Source organism: Labeo rohita, chromosome 13, assembly GCF_022985175.1.
Source record: "Labeo rohita strain BAU-BD-2019 chromosome 13, IGBB_LRoh.1.0, whole genome shotgun sequence".
NCBI classification, from domain to species: Eukaryota; Metazoa; Chordata; class Actinopteri; order Cypriniformes; family Cyprinidae; genus Labeo; species Labeo rohita.
This window is the reverse complement of record NC_066881.1, coordinates 29,831,501-29,849,249: the sequence shown is the minus strand read 5'-3', so window position 1 is coordinate 29,849,249 and position 17,749 is coordinate 29,831,501. Positions and strand designations below refer to the sequence as shown.

The following is a 17,749-nucleotide window of genomic DNA, read 5'->3' as shown; positions in this document are numbered from 1 at the left end:
TAAATGTTATAGAGTATTAGTTGAAGAACATTAAAACAGTCACAAATGTTACAAAACATATTTTTACACACAGACTATTAATATTTGTTTATAAACAATCGTTCCGTTAATGTGAGTGAATATAAAGTGAAGTGACCCACCGTGAGCGCAGAGAGTTTGTGCGCGTCTCCTGCGTAAAGAGCGCAGAGCAGCAGCAGGACCGAGACGCGCATCCTCACAGCTCTCCAGACGCACCAAATCCAAAAAAACTCTGTTTGAGCTGGTCGATTCTCCAACTTGACGCTTAATTCCTTAAATCCCGTTTCTTTCACAGCTCTTCGGTTGCGCCGGTGTGGACTGCGTTCTGCTCGTTTTCTCTGTGCGTAATGAAGTGAAGCGCTCGGTTTGGACTGTCTTGACCCTCTTCTCTGCTCAAGCGTGTGACTCTCTCTCTCTTCCCCTCGTTGTGGGTGTGTGTGCGTGTTTATCGGATGCCCGTGCTGTAGTCGGGAGGTGAGTTTGGGTGGAATCTCTTACAGATGCTGGTAGCTGAGGGGGAAAAAAACTTGTGTCTTCTCCCTCCCTCTGTTCTTTCTTCTCAACAACACGCGCAAACCTATGTTTGGAAGTGATAAGGTGAACTGAAACCGACGGGATAAGCTGTACTGGATTATATTTTAAATATAATAAAATATTATATAATATAATATACACCTTTCATCCACAAAAAAGCATCATCTTCAGTAGATGCGCTGCCACCATTAATAATCAACGCCATCCTCATCATCACGAAAATTCCTCTGGTATTTCATTGTGCGTGTGTTTTTAATTTTTTAAAACACTTTGGCTTGTTTGCACTGACATGCCAGAGTATCTTAAAGTAATTCAAAACAAACACTTTGAACCGCATTTCTCCTATTCTCTTCAAGCCAGAGAAGTAGACATGTGGCAGCAGTTATTGAAACTCATAACAGCCTCCACTCCCACGAGTGCAGAGACAAAACTACACATGTGGGATTTCGGAGTATTGTTAATCCAAAGGGCACACTTTCTATTTTTGCCTCTCGTGTTCAGTAGTGTTCTGTGAAGCGTGAGTTCACTCACTGAATTCATTAGCTCTTCATTATCCTACGCTAGATATTGATTGGGTGTCTTGTTGTTGACAAAATCGCAATAATCCGTGGTGTTTCATTACTTGTCTTGAGAGTTGACGAAATACCTCATTATAAAAGCCAATAAAAACGTTCAAGAAATATCTCAGCTGCAGAGTGTTATAGTGAATCTGATGGGGCAGAATGTGAATTTTCAATTATAGGAACATCTGCGCCATCTACAGGACACATTTGGAAATGCAGCTCGATGTCACCATTCACCATAAAAATATCTGGTGAAATGCCAAAATACGGGAATAAGAAGAATAAATCTTTAAATGAATCTTCAATTAAAATAATAATCTTAAAATTATATTTTAAATTACTAGCAACTGCTTTAATCATTTATTTTAATTTTTCAGTGTAATGGATATTGAATTTCCCCGGTATCATTTTGGTGTTATTATACAGTCTTTGTTAATAGTAAGGGATTATTAGTATATTATTACATAGTTTATTTTATGATTGTAAATTTGCATGTGTTTTTTGGGACGATTTCCTAAATTTAACAACTTATTTGAATTTTAATACATTAATACACAAGTTATCTTAGTACATTTGATGTAAATACTACATTTATTTTAGTATATTTAATACATTTTATTTTAGTACTCGAGTTACCTTAGTATATAAATACTGTTTTTATTTTAGTATATTTAGTACATTTTATTTAGTGCACATGTTATCTTAGTACATTTGATGTACTAAAAATACTACATTTATTTTAGTATATTTAATACATTTTATTTTAGTACTCGAGTTACCTTAGTATATAAATACTATTTTTATTTTAGTATATTTAGTACATTTTATTTAGTGCACAAGTTATCTTAGTACATTTGATGTACTAAAAATACTACATTCATTTTAGTATATTTAATACATTTTATTTTAGTACACAAGTTATGTTAGTATATTTGATGTACTAAAAATACTACATTTATTTTAGTATATTTAATACATTTTATTTAGTGCACAAGTTATTTTAGTACATTTGATGTACTAAAAATACTACATTCATTTTAGTATATTTAATACATTTTATTTTAGTACACAAGTTATTTTAGTATATTTGATGTACTAAAAATACTACATTTATTTTAGTATATTTAATACATTTTATTTAGTGCACAAGTTATTTTAGTATATTTGATGTACTAAAAATACTACATTTATTTTAGTATATTTAATACATTTTATTTAGTGCACAAGTTATTTTAGTACATTTGATGTACTAAAAATACTACATTCATTTTAGTATATTTAATACATTTTATTTTAGTACTCGAGTTACCTTAGTATATAAATACTATTTTTATTTTAGTATATTTAGTACATTTTATTTAGTGCAGAAGTTATCTTAGTATATTTGATGTACTAAAAATAATACATTTATTTTAGTATATTTAATACATTTTATTTTAGTACACAAGTTATCTTAGTACATTTGATGTACTAAAAATACTACATTTATTTTAGTATATTTAATACATTTTATTTAGTGCACAAGTTATTTTAGTACATTTGATGTACTAAAATGACTAAAACTGAAACAAAAAGCTAGACATATTAAAAAAAATGACAAAAACAACAAAATTACTTAAATTGAAATAAAAATTGACAATATAAAAAATAAATCTAATTCAGTATGTAGAAGGTTCTATGAAATAAATAAAATTAATGTTAACTGAAATAATATAAAATATAAAAATGTATTATTAATTTCACTTATTTTATTTTACCCTGTTGACAAGGTTTATTTAATGTATATGTACTAAAATAACTCAAACTAAAACTGAAATAAAAAGTATTTAAAACTACTTAGACAAAAACTAACAAACATACAGTACATAAAAAATAATAAAATGACAAAAACACAAAAAACAAAAATATTAAACAAATTAAAATAAAAAACTTCCAAAACAAAAGTTTGTTTTACATAATATGTTTGTATATTGTGTATATTTATATGTACATACACACACATGTATATATATATATATATATATATATATATATATATATATATATGATTAGTAATTTTAAATATGCGATTAATCGATTTCACAGCACTATTTATACACATAATAAATAGTATAGTACTTATTGTGTGTGTGTGTATGTAGTGTGTGTATAAAGTAAAACGGCTTTATTTGCTTTGTCATGTTTGATGATGTTTTTGTCTGTTGTCTGGGACATTTTCTGTATTGTACCAGGACAATTATGTTTGTTAACTTTTTACTGTTTGATAAAGTTGCTGGGGAATGAATGAATGAATGAATGAATGAATGAATGAATATTTATCTGTGCTAGTCAGGATGAACCAATCCGATATTTTTTCGAGTGTTTGAAAGTGATTGTTATGCACCTGAATGAAGTTTTATGTAGTCGGAAAGTGGGCTAGCATTACCAATTCAGCCAAATAATTCGGCATTCCGCCACTGGCCCACAATGCCTTGTGCGCTTCGCCTGCGTCACCGGAAGTATGTTTAGTGGACTTCCTCTCTTTCCTCCGCGCGTGCTGTGCGGCAGCAGTTGGGTTTATTAAAGGTTTATTAACGAATTAAACGCCAACTAAAGGAATAAACCTTCATCATGTCTTACCAGATAGACGATGAAGAGGTGAGTGCGCGGGACCGTAGTGACACGAGAGCGTGTTTGAGAGGTTGAAGCATGTCGCGTGCTGATGTTAATCAATGGAGCATCACGATATGACTTCGTTTTCATTCCCTTAATGTTAATATGTCAGACTTATCATTGTAAACTCTCTCTTTTTGTTTGTAGTATGACCCTTATACCTACCCCAGTGATTATGACTATCACACCGGTAAGTATCTGCTTATACTTGTTTTTGCTACATTGTGGGGACCAAATGTCCCCACAAGGATAGTAAAACCTGAAATTTTTGACATTGTGGGGACCGGCCTGTGGTCCCCACATGTTAAAAAATTATTAAAAATAGTAAATGATGTTTATCTGAAAGTGTAACGATGCAAACATGTTTTCTGTGAGGGCTAGGTTTAGGGTTAGGATTGGGTTAGGGGATAGACAATATCCTTTGGTCAGTATAAAATCTATATAAGTCTATAGAAAGCCCCCACAATTCACAAAAACAAACATTATTTAGTTTTTTTTTTTTATTATTATTATTATTTTGGGTATTATTTTGGTTTTAGGACAACTTTGAAGAAAGGCTTTGATCCACTTCAAATGTTGACTACAGTATATCCCAATAAAGCTTCTGAATAGAAAGATCAATGAGTAGATGTGTATTAATATGTGACCCTGGACCACAAAACCAGTCATAAGGGTCAGTTTTTGGATATTGACATTTTTACATGCATTTGTTATGATAGGAAAATATTTGTCTGAGATACAACTATTTGAAAATCTGGATTCTGAGGGTGCAAAAAAATCTAAATATTGAGAAAAGTGTCTTTAAAGTTGTCCAAATTAAGTTCTTAGCAATGCATATTACTAGCAAAAATTAGTTTTGATATATTTACGGTAGGAAATTTACAAAATATCTAAATGGAACATGATCTTTACTTAATATCTTAATGAATTTTGGCATAAAAGAAAAATCGATCATTTTGAGTCATACAATATGTTTTTGCCAATTGCTACAAATATACCTGTGCTACTTAAGACTGGTTTTGTGATCCAGGATCACATATGGTGTGTGTACTATTAAGTATGTGTGTTTTGCAGGTGACCCTAAAGCTGATCTGGCGTATGAACGTCAGTATGAGCACCAGCAGACGTATCATGTGATCCCTGAGGTCATCAAGAACTTCCTGCAGTATTTTCATAAAACCATCTCAGACCTGATCGATCAGAAGGTTTACGAGCTGCAGGCCAACCGCGTGTCCAGCGAGAGCATTGAGCAGAAGATCTACGAGATCCAGGATGTTTATGAGAACAGGTGGGCAGTAGTATGGTTATAGACTTGTGTTTTTATGATAAATGGAATTGTACATGTTTCCTCATCTTTTATTTCATTTTAGCTGGAACAAGCTGACAGATCGCTTCTTTAAGACGTCTCCATGGCCGGAGGCAGAAGCCATCGCTTCTCTGGTTGGAAACGGTGAGTGAATCTGATTGTTGCTGCTTTTAGCTATTAGAAGCTGAAGAATTGAATTTTTCTTTGCTGACATGGGCATGCTGTTTTGTTTTGTCTGTTACAGATGCAGTTTTCTTGATCCTCTATAAGGAGCTGTATTATAGGCACATCTATGCCAAAGTCAGCGTGAGTGTTTGCACATCTGTGCCACTGAATGACAAGAACAATCTTTGTGAATTTAGTTTTAGCCCCCTAGATGGAGTGTCAGCTCTTGTCTGATGTGAGGAACAGTCATATGTCTGTCATGCCTGTCAATAATTAGTCTTTTTCTCGTCTGCAGGGTGGTCCAACTCTTGACCAGAGGTTTGAGTCCTACTACAATTACTGCAACCTTTTCAATTACATCCTCAGTGAGTGCGAACTCATCCTTTACATGTGATGATGGAATTAAATTTGGGCAATATTTCAAATGTTTGTGATGTTAAGATATATAGACAATATAGCTTCCTATTTGGACAACATTTTACAATTGAATAATTGTAATTGTAAATAATAAAAAACTAGATATTGTCAAGGTACACTACCAGTCAAAAGTTTTTGAACAGTAAGATGTTTAATGTTTTTAAAGGAGTCTCTTCTGCTCATCAAGCTTGCATTTATTTAATCTAAAATACAGCAAAAACAGTAAAATGAAATGAAAATTTTCTTACTATTTAATGACATGAATTAACATGAATTATAGAAATTAATACTTTTATTTCGCAAGGATGTTTTAAATTGATCAAAAGTGATGATAAACACATTTATAATGCTACAAAATATTTCTATGACAGATAAATGCTGTTCTTCTGAATGTTCTAAAAATTCTACTCAGCTATTTTATATTAATAATAATATTAATATATTATTAATAATAATAATAATAATAATAATAAATGTGTTTTGAGCAGCAAATCAGAATATTAGAATGATTTCTGAAGGATCATGTGACTGGAGTAATGATGCTAAAAAGTCAGCTTTGAAATCACAGGAATAAATTACATTTTAAAATATATTTAAATAGAAAAGTTATTTTAAACAGTAAAAATATTTCAAAATTTTACTGTTTTTGCTGTGCTTTGGATCAAATAAATGCAGACTTGGTAAGCAGAAGAAACTTTGAAAAAAACATTAACATTACAAAACTTTTGACTGGTAGTGTATATGCTATTTTCTGTACAATACTGTTCAAAACTTTGGTGTCAGTACATAATGTCAGACATTATTGTTTTTTTCTTTTCTTTTCAGCAAGGGCATGTTAAATTGCTAAATAGTGAATGTAAATGCATTTGATAATGTTACAAAAGATTTTTTTAAAAAGCTGTCCTTTTGATTGGCCCTTTCCATTTATTGAAGAATCCTTGACATTTTTTTTTAACCAAAGCTGTTTTCAATATTGATAACAATAAGGAATGTTTTTAAGTAGCAAATCAGCATATTAGAATGATTTCCGAAGGATCATGTGACACTGACTGAAAATGCAGCTTTGCATCACCGAAATAAATTACTTTTTAAAATACAATAAAATAGAAAACAGGTCTTTTGAATTGTTATAATATTTCAAAATATTACTGTTTTTATTGTATTTGTAAGCAAATAAATGCAGCTTTGGTCATAAGAAACTACTTTTAATATTTACAGACCTTTTGAATGTTTGTATATTTTGAATATTGTCAAAAGAGTTTTTGTGTTTAGATTGAGCAGTCCATTTAAGTAATCAATTTAAAAGAGTTTTTATAGATTTATAACAGCATATTTAATGTGTTTATTGTTGTCAGATGCTGATGGACCGGCACCTCTGGAGCTTCCTAACCAGTGGTTGTGGGACATCATCGATGAGTTCATTTACCAGGTAAGAGCAAACATTCTGGTTAGTTGAGGAGACTCTTGGTCCTGATAAGTTTTATTCTCCCACCCCTGTTACTGATGTGTTCATGTAGAAGTTAAAATATTTATTTATCTGCCTTATCAGTTCTAATGAAATGAACAAGTTTAGCCAGATCTCAAGTGCTGAATTCTCTCTCTCCATTCTGTAGTTCCAGTCGTTCAGTCAGTATCGCTGTAAAACGGCCAAGAAGTCAGAGGAGGAGATAGAGTTCCTGAGGAACAATCCCAAGATCTGGAACGTTCACAGCGTGCTGAATGTCCTTCACTCTCTGGTGGACAAGAGCAACATCAACCGTCAGCTGGAGGTGTACACTAGTGGAGGTAAAAGATGCCAACCAGCCCTCATGCGCAGACTTTGTTGTTTATCTAATTCAGATGTCAGTGTGACACTGCTGTTTTTGTTTCACAGGTGACCCAGAGTCTGTGGCTGGAGAATACGGCCGTCACTCTCTCTATAAGATGTTGGGTTATTTCAGTCTGGTGGGGTTGCTGAGGCTTCACTCTCTGCTGGGCGATTACTATCAGGCCATCAAAGTCCTGGAGAACATTGAACTCAACAAGAAGGTAAAAAAATATCCTGATTACCGTTGCCTCAAGACAAAAAAAAAAAAAATTGGATTTGTGTGGCAGCATTGTTCGTCAGATCAAATCTGGCTGTTTGTGTTTTTCAGAGCATGTATTCGCGTGTGCCCGAGTGTCAGATCACCACCTATTATTATGTTGGTTTCGCATATCTGATGATGAGGCGCTATCAGGACGCCATTCGTGTCTTTGCCAACATCCTGCTGTACATCCAGAGGACCAGAAACATGTTCCAGAGAACCACCTACAAATATGAGATGGTCAGTACATTAAAATTTAAAAGTGCTTGTCTTTTGTAGAATTGGTTGTTTTGCATTGTTTTGCTGATTTAAAAAAAAAAAAATGGTATGTTTTTCTACAGTGAAGTGCTAAAATATTGCTATATTACACTAATGCTAATTACATACAAAATGCAATAAAACTGACACATTACTGTAATTGTCATTCAATTATGCAAACCTGATGAAGGTGCTTTAATTTGTGCATTAATATTCCAGTTGTTCTACTTGAAGATTATTTGTTTCATTGTGTTGTACTTTGTATTGTTTACTGTCATAATTGCTTAATGCTTAATTTAATTGGTGTATTGTGTGATGTTCAGATTAATAAACAGAATGAGCAGATGCACGGGCTGCTGGCCATTGCTCTCACCATGTACCCAATGCGCATTGACGAGAGCATCCACACACAGCTGCGTGAGAAATACGGAGACAAGATGCTCCGCATGCAGAAAGGGTGAGAGCACACACACATTATGCATTGAAGTTATATATGTGTGCAGGACCTGATCCTCACAGACCGCAATTGTTTTGATCAGAGTATATGCAGTATGGCATATTTTAAATTATAATTTCTTATATTATGCATATATATATATATATATATATATATTTAATAATAATAATAATAATAATAATAATAATATGTGTGTGTGTGTGTGTGTATGTATGTATACTTTTTTTTTTTTTTTTTTTCCTATAAGTTTGGGATCTGTAAAATTTTTAATATTTTGTAATGGAGTTATGCTGATCAAGGCTGTATTTATTTGTTAAAATGTTATTTATTTCTGTGATGCAACTCTGAATTTTCATCAGCCCATTAATCCAGTTTTCAGTGTCACATGATCCTTTAGAAAACGTTCTAATATGCTTTATTATCAGTGTTGATACTGTTGTACTGCTTGATATTTTTTTTGGGAACCAGTGATACCCTTTTTCTTTAATTCTTTGAATAAAAAGTTAAAAAGAACAGCATGCATTCAAAATAGAAATCTTTTCTAATAATGTAAGTCTTTACCATCACTTTTTATCATTTTTAACACATCCTTGCTGAATAATTTATTATTGTTAATTTCTTAAAAAAAAAAAACAAAAAAACAAAAAAAAAAAAAAGAAAAGAACAAATTTACTGACCCCCAAACCTTTGAATAGTAGTGTATATTGTAACACAAAATGTATATTTTATATACATTGTTCTTTAACTTTTTGTTTATCAAAGAATCCTTAAAAAAAAAAGTGTCACGGGTCCCAAAAAATATTAAGCAGCACAACTGTTTCCAACACTGATTACAAATCAGCACATTAGAATGATTTCTGAAGGATCATGTGACAATGAAGACTGGAGTAATGATTCAGCTTTGCATCACAGGAATAAATTACATTTTAAAGTATATTAAAATATAAAACTGTTGTTTTAAATTGAAATTTTTTTTACAAAATTACATTTTTTTTTTTCTGTATTTTTATGAAATAGATGCAGCTGTGATCAGCATAAGAAACTTCTTTAAAAAAAAAAAATCTTACTCTTTCTTTCTTTCTTTTTCAGAGATCTTCAGGTGTTTGAGGAGTTGTTCAGTTTTGCCTGCCCTAAGTTCCTGTCACCTGTAGTTCCAAACTATGATAACGTTCATCCAAATTACCACAAAGAACCATTCCAGCAGCAGCTCAAGGTGTTTGCAGAGGAAGTGCAACAGCAGGCGCAGCTCTCCACCATCCGCAGGTACAACACCAGCTTATTCATATTCAGGGCTGTTATTGCTCTGAAGAACAAGAATTGCAAGGTGTGTAATGAGCTCTACTTCACTTTCAGCAATCATTCTGTTATTGCTTGGGCTGGTCAAGGGATTATTGGATATTGATGATATATCTACTCGTGAATATTGCAATACTTTAATGTGCATTTTTATGGGAGCAGTCAGATTCATGTTTTGTTATGTTGGTTTTAAAATGATTCTTCCTTTAGTGAACAAAAAGTGGAAAACATGTTCCAAACTCAAAATCTAGTTACTTTTTTTTCCCCTCACATTTTAATCTACCTAGAAGCAGGAATTTTTAAATATATTGGCCAGGTCCACTTGTGGCTGAATCTTCTAAACCCACAACATGTGTAGATGCATTGGTTATTACATAAGCTTTAAAATGTCCTTTACTCACTCAGTGTGTCTTTCTCAGTTTCCTGAAGCTCTACACCACCATGCCTGTGGCCAAACTGGCTGGATTCCTGGACATGTCCGAGCAGGAGTTTCGCATTCAGCTGCTGGTCTTCAAACACAAGATGAAGAACCTGGTGTGGACCAGCGGCATCTCGGCTCTGGACGGAGAGTTTCAGTCTGCCTCCGAGGTCGACTTCTACATCGACAAGGTATGTGTGTGTGTGTGTTGAGTTTGTGTTTAAACTAGAACTACCAAATTGAACTCTTACTTATTATGAGGTCAAGTATAGGGGGGTTCAAAGGGATCCAAAAGTTTGGAAATGCCCTAGAAAAGTGGGGTTTTGGACAATATTGGCATGAATCCTTTTTAATTTGTGATAATTTTGCACTGAAGAGGGACAACACAAACTACGAAAACATTTTATTACATAAACAGTTTGTACATAGAAAAAAAATTAAATTTTCGATTCATCAAAATATTACAATATTACAATATTACAGCTCTGCAGAATCTGGGCCTAAATTCATTGTATTCTAAACTTAATTGTCAATCAGTTGTTGAAGCTATTAAGGTGTGCTGACCTAAAAATCTTTTTAAGACCTGGGCCAAGTTTAAACCAGTAACCAGGCATCACAGCTGGCAAAGAGGCATGTCTGACTTTGACATGTATATATTGCCATTATTATGTAATCAAACTGAAAATTATTATTGCTGGTCTTCAAAGATAATGTCAAGTTACTTTAATGTATTTGCACCAAAAAATAAGGATTTATGCTGATATCGTCCAAAACCACACTTTGCCAGGGGTGTTTTCAAACTTTTGGAGGGCAGTGTGTGTGTATATATAATTTTTTTTTTACTGTTTAAATGTCTTTTTGAGTCACTCAAAATGAATTTAATTTGTCTTCCATCAGGATATGATCCATATTGCAGACACCAAGGTTGCCCGTCGCTATGGAGATTTCTTTATCCGACAGATCCACAAGTTTGAGGAGGTACATGCTTTGGAATAATTTTTAAACATTTACATTCATATGGATATTCTGTACATTTCAATACATTTATTTCCTTGCTAAATTATTTTATGGATCTATTCATGAATTAAACATCTACATTGTCACATTTTGATTGCACCTCTTTCATCTTTTGTAGCTTAACCGAACGCTGAAGAAAATGCCTCTCACCGGTGCCGCCTCAGGTTCGAGCAACTCCACAACACGTGCCACATAATGCAGCTCCCACCAGAAGAACTGATTAAATCCTAGTTTGATCTGACTGTGATATCCACCAATCACAGACCAACCCGGACTTCTCAACCAATCAGGAACTACCTCTGATGCTGTTGAACCACTCAGAGGCTGTTTCTGAATGCTAATGTAGCTCCATTTCAGTTCAATTAACTGGCTTGCTCTTGTCTATCAGAAACAAAACTGATGGAAGTCAATTTTTCTAAGTCAATAAAGTTTGATGTGGCTGAACTGTAGTTTGGAATCTTGCGTGTTACATCCTAAATATAGTGAGCCTGAAACATTTTACCACTATGAAGGCCTGCCCTTCTACTATTATAATTGCCACTAGGTGGCAGAAGAATCTTTATATTCACTTGCATCATCTAGCAGGAGCATTTAAAACAATACAAAAGTACATTTATCTTTCTATTAATTTTGGGCAACTTTGGGCTAGCAGTATATTTCAACAAAAAACACCTTTCACTTTTACAGCAGCTGTCAGGATTGTTTAATTGAACTTTTACTGTTTGAACAGGACTTTTGAGAGATTTTATTTTGTCTAAGTGTATCATGTAAGGGCCACATTACTCTTTTTAATATCCTGCTGCTGGGCTTTAATACAAAGAGGAATGTCGTCCTTCATGACAACAGCTGCTTTAGTCAATATTTTATCATCTTCAGGACCTTAAGGCAAAACCATTGCATATTTCCTTTATTCAAACAGGATCCACAAAGATTTTCCATCTACAGCTTCAACGCTGGTGACCAGACAATAATGAAAAAGAAAAATTACAAAAAAGGGGATATAAAAATAATAATGCCTTACAACACACACCATTCAAATAATCTGGTATAAAATGTTTAAAAATAAATACAATTAAATACAACCATTTATACTCAGCTCTGTTTGGTAGGTCAGCAGTTTTCTTTTCCAAAAATATCTTTTGTAATCTTTATTTTTATATATCAAAAAATTAAAGGAAAATAAAGACATGGTATTTCCCCCCCTCTGAGGTGGCAGTGTTGTCAATGAACCATAATAGCTTGACTTTTATATTTTAACAGCCTTTTCCTCTTTTTTTTTTTTTTTAAATTTCAAATTGAATTACCGCATCACATGAACCTTTCAAGCACTAGTTTCGCTGCCTTTTTTTTATTAACACGTGACACACACACACAAGTCCCTCAGTTCAAGCAAAAATGAAATGTTTTGTTAGTTGACCAGACAAACCTCTGGTGAGTTCAGTGGAAACAGTGTTTGGTCTGCTGACTGGCTTTCCTCATTGGTCCATGGAACAGCTTTTTGTCCATTTTCTTGAATGCAGTCTTCCACTTTTTTCAGATAGTTCACAATTTTTAAAGACAAGAGTTCATAAAGTCATTTTTGTAACGTCTTAAATCTCACTGTAAAGACACCGGCACAGAGCGGCTTGCCGTACAGTATATTTTTTGTGGTCGTTTCTTTATATCAGATGGGCTTTTCACACTGTTAACCCAGGGTTTTAAATAAATAAATAAACATGCTATTTTTTCAATGCACATTTTTATATAGTTAATAATTATTTGGATAGAACGATATTACATTATTCAGCTTTGTCATCTATTCACAGTTCACACCATTTTTGAACCCGGATTATTTTTTAGGAAAGAAAAATACCTAGGAACGTTGATTCAGAACTAACGTACCCTGAGAGTCCACTGAACTTAGCTGCGTCATATCTTACAGCTAATTCAAAAACGTTTTAAGATTACCTGGTCCAGCGGGTCATGCACCGTTTCACGTTCTTTGTCAACTATATGCCAAACGCGCCTGAGGTCCGAGCGCCGCTATGGTTCCATTACCGCATGTGAGACTATTTACTAACGTAAATACTGTGACACAGCCCGTATTTTGAAGTATGGGTACGTACTGCAGTAATACTATAGCAGTAGCGTAGACAACTAACTAAGTGTCAAGCATTTGTAAATTGGATTGGGCGAAAAGACGCGGCAACATTAGCTCAACCGTTTAGCCTTATAAAATTGTAATTTTTTTCAGAAACTGTTTGGTACACCAGCATGACAAATGAAAAACTTTTCAATCATGCTTTTTGAATTTAAACGCTATAGAGACAAAAACAATATATAAAAATAATAAAATAATACTATTTCTTAATCTCTCCAGTTAACATTGTTTACCCACCACTGTTCAACTTTTTTAAACATTGACTCTTCTACTAAACTGTGAAAAGATACTTTCTGCAGCCATATGAAGTGCATGAATATCTGAATGATTTTATTTAGGACTGGTTGTCTGTTGCTAAACTCAAGGTTTACTAGCACTGCACTATCTCACACTACAGAGGGTTTTTACGGTGCATCATTAATCGGCCATATTGGCAGCACTGAATGTAAACAATGCCACTGAACCCAACGAAACTTGCATATTTTTTTGATTGATGCTGAAAATGATCAATTATTGTCATGTTTTGGGCTGTACTAATGAAAAACAGTATTATAGTCTGCCAAAAGTTATAACAAATCTAGGAGAAGAGTGCAAAAAACTAAGAAAAGGCATTTGTGGTTGGTTCATTCGTGTTTGTTCTTTCCGGTCAAGTAGGTGAAATATTAGGCTAATATCTTAATACTGCTTGTAGGTATCTTTACGACCTATTAACTTTAGTTTGTCAAAATATTGCGCCCTTTCCTGGTTACAAAGTCCATGATATAGCAGCTTCCACATATTTTTTTCCGTGGTTTAGACAGCATAAATTAGCAGAACAACATGGTCAGTAGTACATTAAACGGGCAATCAATGCTGTTGTTTACATCTGAGTATCTCCAATATGGCCGCGCATCCGGGTAATTGACCAAACCGTGACATAAGTGCAAATCCTCCATACACCAATGGCACTGCAATAAACACTGCTTACTCTGTTCTAGCTTTAGAACCCAGAGTTAAACCCTTTTCCTTTTCCAAGTGTGAAATGTTGCTTAGCCCAGGGTTAATCACGGTGTGAAAAGCCCCAGAGATATACTCTCATAAACAGTTCGAAGAGTTCAATGTACACATAAATCACCATGTTATTCCCTGGTGTCCCATTGAAATATGAAAAAGTAACTAAATAAAAACTAGTGTCTGTTTTCGGCCTTCCACTGGTCTGAGAGTGCATTCGTTACCCATTGTGTAGTTTAAGTGTGTGGTTAAAGTCTCTATACTCTTGAAATAGCCCTGACTAGACGAGTCGCCCTTGATTTGGGCATTCCAGGTCCACACACACATCACCTACACACCTTTCTCACACCTGGCCCTTACAAACCTGAACTCTTCTCCACATCACAGGAAAGAGTTTCCGTTGAAAACAAGGAGCCAGGAGTGGCGTGCACTTTGTTGTTTGCTCAGACCAGCGAGGCCTCGGCTAGTCATAATTCCGTGATCTCTAACGGACTCTCCGACAGAGTGTCGCTGCCCTTGTTTCTGTGCAATGGTGTGGATTTTGCAGATTCTGTTCGGGCGTTGCGTTCGGCATACAGTCCGCCATCTGCGTGCAAAGCTTCAAGAGAGCGTGCCAGAGCCCGCTGGTCATCTTCAGGCAGGCTGTTGAGGTCAGAGGTCAACAGCGTGCCTGTGCTGCCGTGAACCGCGTGCACCCCGTCAGGACCCCTGAGCTCGATCGGAAGTTTGTGCTTGAAGCGAAGGGTTCCTCGACCTCCGACACCAACGCGCTCATCGTCATCTTCATCCAGGTCACTTTGGATCAGCTGATAGATGAGAACATGGATGGATGAATGAAATGATGCATGATTTTGGAATTGACGCAATGATGGAGTGATGGATGGATAGATAAATGGTTGGTTGGGTGGATGTATAATTGGTTAGGTGGGTGGGTGAATGTATGAATAAATGATTGGTTGGTTGGATGTTTGAATAAATAGACAGATATTGGTTGGATGGATGTATGAATGGATTGGATAGATGGTTGGTTGAGTGGGTGGATGTATGAATAGATGGACAGATAGTTAGTTGGGTGGGTGGATGTATGAAAGGATGGATAGTTAGATTGTGGTTGGTTGGATGTATGAATGGATGGTTGGTTGGATGGTTTGGTGGGTGGATATATGAATGGATGGACGGATGGTTGGGTGGATGTATGAATGGATGGATAGATGGTTGGGTGGTTGGATGGATAATTGAATGCAGTCATAGATTGATGAATGGAATTATGAATTGGTGGATGGATACAATGATGGATGTTTGGTGAGATGGAATTATGAATAGATGCAATAGTTGTTGGATGCATGGATGAATGAGTTAATGGGTGGAGGAATTCATGTTTTGTTTAGTTGGTGGATGAAATATGGTTTAATACATTTATGGAGTGGCAGAAAAATGCATGATGGGTGGTTAGAAGGAATGATGGAGTAATAAATGTATGGATGGTAGGATGGAATTATCAATCAGATGGTTGCATAGAAATATGGATTTGTAGATTGTAGATGGATGCATGATGGATGGATAAAATAATGAATGGATGGATGCAATGATGGAGTGATGAGAATGGATGCATGGTGGGATGGAATTATGGACAAGTTAGGAATTGGTTGATGAATTTGATGATGGATGTATGGAAGGATGAAATTATGGATAGATGCAATCATGGATGGTTAGATGCATGATAGGTGGGTAAATGTATGGATTGGTAGATGGATGCATGATGGTGGATGGAGTTGTCAATCATATGCATGCATGGAATTATGGATTGGTAGATGAAGAGATAGATGCATGATGGATAACAGGAATGATGGACACAATAATGAATGGATGGATGGAGTGATTAATGGATGCATGGTGGGATGGAATTATTAAGAGATGCAATTATAGATGAATTCATCGAATTATAGGTTTGTAGATGCATTGATGAATAAATGATTGCATGGTGGTTGGATAGAAAAAAACATAGATATATGGAAATACAGATGGATGCAAGACAATGTAAGGAAATAGAAATAAAGTAAACATTAACAACACAAAAACTTACAATTTGACAGCAGTTTTAGAGTAAACACCAAGAGAGAGCAGCAAACACAACTGTGATGCAGCGAAGAGCAGTGAGCAGGCTATGAAATAGCCTGGGAAACATCAGCAGGGTCACATGACTCTGGACAGCAGGAGAACCCAGGGTTTCTACTGATAGAACAGGGTGGAGACGTAGTCAGCCAGCAGTGAGAAAGAGGGGTGTAGAGGAAGAGCAAACATAGCACCCTGTCACATCGCCCACCTCTGTAACTGATGACTGGTCACCGTGGCTGGTCGACTTGGTGACCATGCGGGCGGCAAACAGCTTTTTGAGTCTCAGGTAGTCATCCAGAACCACCTTGAGCAGCGAGCCCTGATTGGATGGCAGCATTGGTCATGTGGTGTCTTAGCACGATTCTAATATTTCACCTCATTAAGAACATGATCTCACCCCACATTATATTATATTGAGTCTAAACTGAGTTTAAGTCTTGCTTTGAAAAAAAAAACCCCACCAGAAATGTTCATTCTAAACTTAAAATACACTTGAAATATATTTAAAGTTTGGATTTGTGTCTAGTTAGTACTGTATGATGATCCCATCTTCTGTCTGTGCTCTCAAAAATGACTTGTTTGCCTGTTTATGTTCTCCAACCTTTGACAGGTTTATCAGTAGCTCCGATGTCAGATTTGCAGTGAATGTTCTCACCTTTATGGGCCCCTCTCTCATGATTTGTCCTAGTTTGGCGATGTTGTCGTACTCCTGAATAGCAGCTCGTAAATATCGGTCATCCTCTGGTTTAGAGGCCTGAGGCTCACGCCCAAATGTACCCTACAGAAGACAAGATATTTATTTAGTGCCCTATAAAGTGAAGATAACGCTTAAGTACCTCACAAAGTCAACAGAAGACAAAGAGAAGGTTTAGGTGCTTGTGATGACAACACAGTGTTTTTGGTGAATTTATTACGTGTGTGCGAGCCGGGCTGTTCCAGAGGTCAGCAATGTCACTCAAGTCTTCAGGAAGGTCGTCTTCATGCTCTGCCTGTGCTGCTAACTCCAGATTCCTGCAGAAAGGATCTAGCCAAACCGGATTTGCTCTATAAGCACATAGAGAAAGAGAAGCATTGTGATAACCTTACAATTTAGTCTATGTGTTGTATTGTATTTTGAACATATCTTCTATAGTAAGAGTATGTTAAGTTTTGCCACGTGTGATTATTTTAGCAGTCTGGAGCTCTGTTAACACATACAAAAAGTGAACAACACCATTGTATCACTCACTCACCCTTCAAATGAGTACTTGTTTGTGTTGGGCATATCCAGAATATCCATCAACCCCTGATTTCCTGCAGATAGAGAAAAAACCAAACAAGCTTCTACCGTGACAACA

General features: G+C 35.2%; 3 protein-coding genes across 4 annotated transcripts in view; 1 reads left to right on the top strand and 2 right to left on the bottom strand.

Moving 5' to 3' along the window:
- Positions 1–510, bottom strand: part of smoc2 (SPARC related modular calcium binding 2) — a 40,666-nt gene extending 40,156 nt beyond the window's left edge. The window contains exon 1 of one of the 2 annotated variants that reach the window (XM_051125186.1): positions 141–510. In XM_051125186.1, the coding sequence (XP_050981143.1) occupies positions 141–212 (72 nt within the window). In that variant the 5' untranslated portion in view covers positions 213–510. The remainder of the gene's footprint in view (positions 1–140) is intronic. The other variant, XM_051125187.1, reaches the window with a different exon arrangement.
- Positions 511–3,597: 3,087 nt separating this feature from the next.
- eif3s6ip (eukaryotic translation initiation factor 3, subunit 6 interacting protein) lies at positions 3,598–11,616 on the top strand. The gene is made up of 15 exons (XM_051125172.1): positions 3,598–3,752; positions 3,915–3,957; positions 4,842–5,055; positions 5,138–5,217; positions 5,318–5,379; positions 5,534–5,603; positions 7,011–7,084; positions 7,269–7,440; positions 7,529–7,683; positions 7,791–7,961; positions 8,303–8,436; positions 9,526–9,699; positions 10,152–10,341; positions 11,048–11,128; positions 11,286–11,616. Exons 1-15 carry the CDS (start codon positions 3,726–3,728, stop codon positions 11,361–11,363), a joined length of 1,725 nt encoding a protein of 574 aa, XP_050981129.1. The 5' UTR covers positions 3,598–3,725; the 3' UTR covers positions 11,364–11,616.
- A 442-nt stretch (positions 11,617–12,058) lies between these two features.
- The window catches only part of cdh23 (cadherin-related 23), a 308,861-nt gene continuing 303,170 nt past the window's right edge, over positions 12,059–17,749 (bottom strand). The window contains exons 65-69 of the mRNA XM_051125171.1: positions 17,645–17,705; positions 17,327–17,456; positions 17,068–17,190; positions 16,621–16,731; positions 12,059–15,103 (exon numbers count right to left, since the gene is read on the bottom strand). Coding sequence (XP_050981128.1) covers positions 14,765–15,103; positions 16,621–16,731; positions 17,068–17,190; positions 17,327–17,456; positions 17,645–17,705 — 764 coding nt within the window. The 3' untranslated portion in view covers positions 12,059–14,764. The remainder of the gene's footprint in view (positions 15,104–16,620; positions 16,732–17,067; positions 17,191–17,326; positions 17,457–17,644; positions 17,706–17,749) is intronic.

What these genes read in the sequence shown, in the direction of transcription:
- eif3s6ip (XM_051125172.1), top strand. Translation starts at nt 3,726, where the DNA reads ATGTCTTACCAGATAGACGATGAAGAG. An exon ending in CCACCTACAAATATGAGATG is followed by an intron (nt 7,962 to 8,302) that starts GTCAGTACATTA and finishes TGTGATGTTCAG; the next exon opens with ATTAATAAACAGAATGAGCA. An exon ending in ATGCTCCGCATGCAGAAAGG is followed by an intron (nt 8,437 to 9,525) that starts GTGAGAGCACAC and finishes TTTCTTTTTCAG; the next exon opens with AGATCTTCAGGTGTTTGAGG.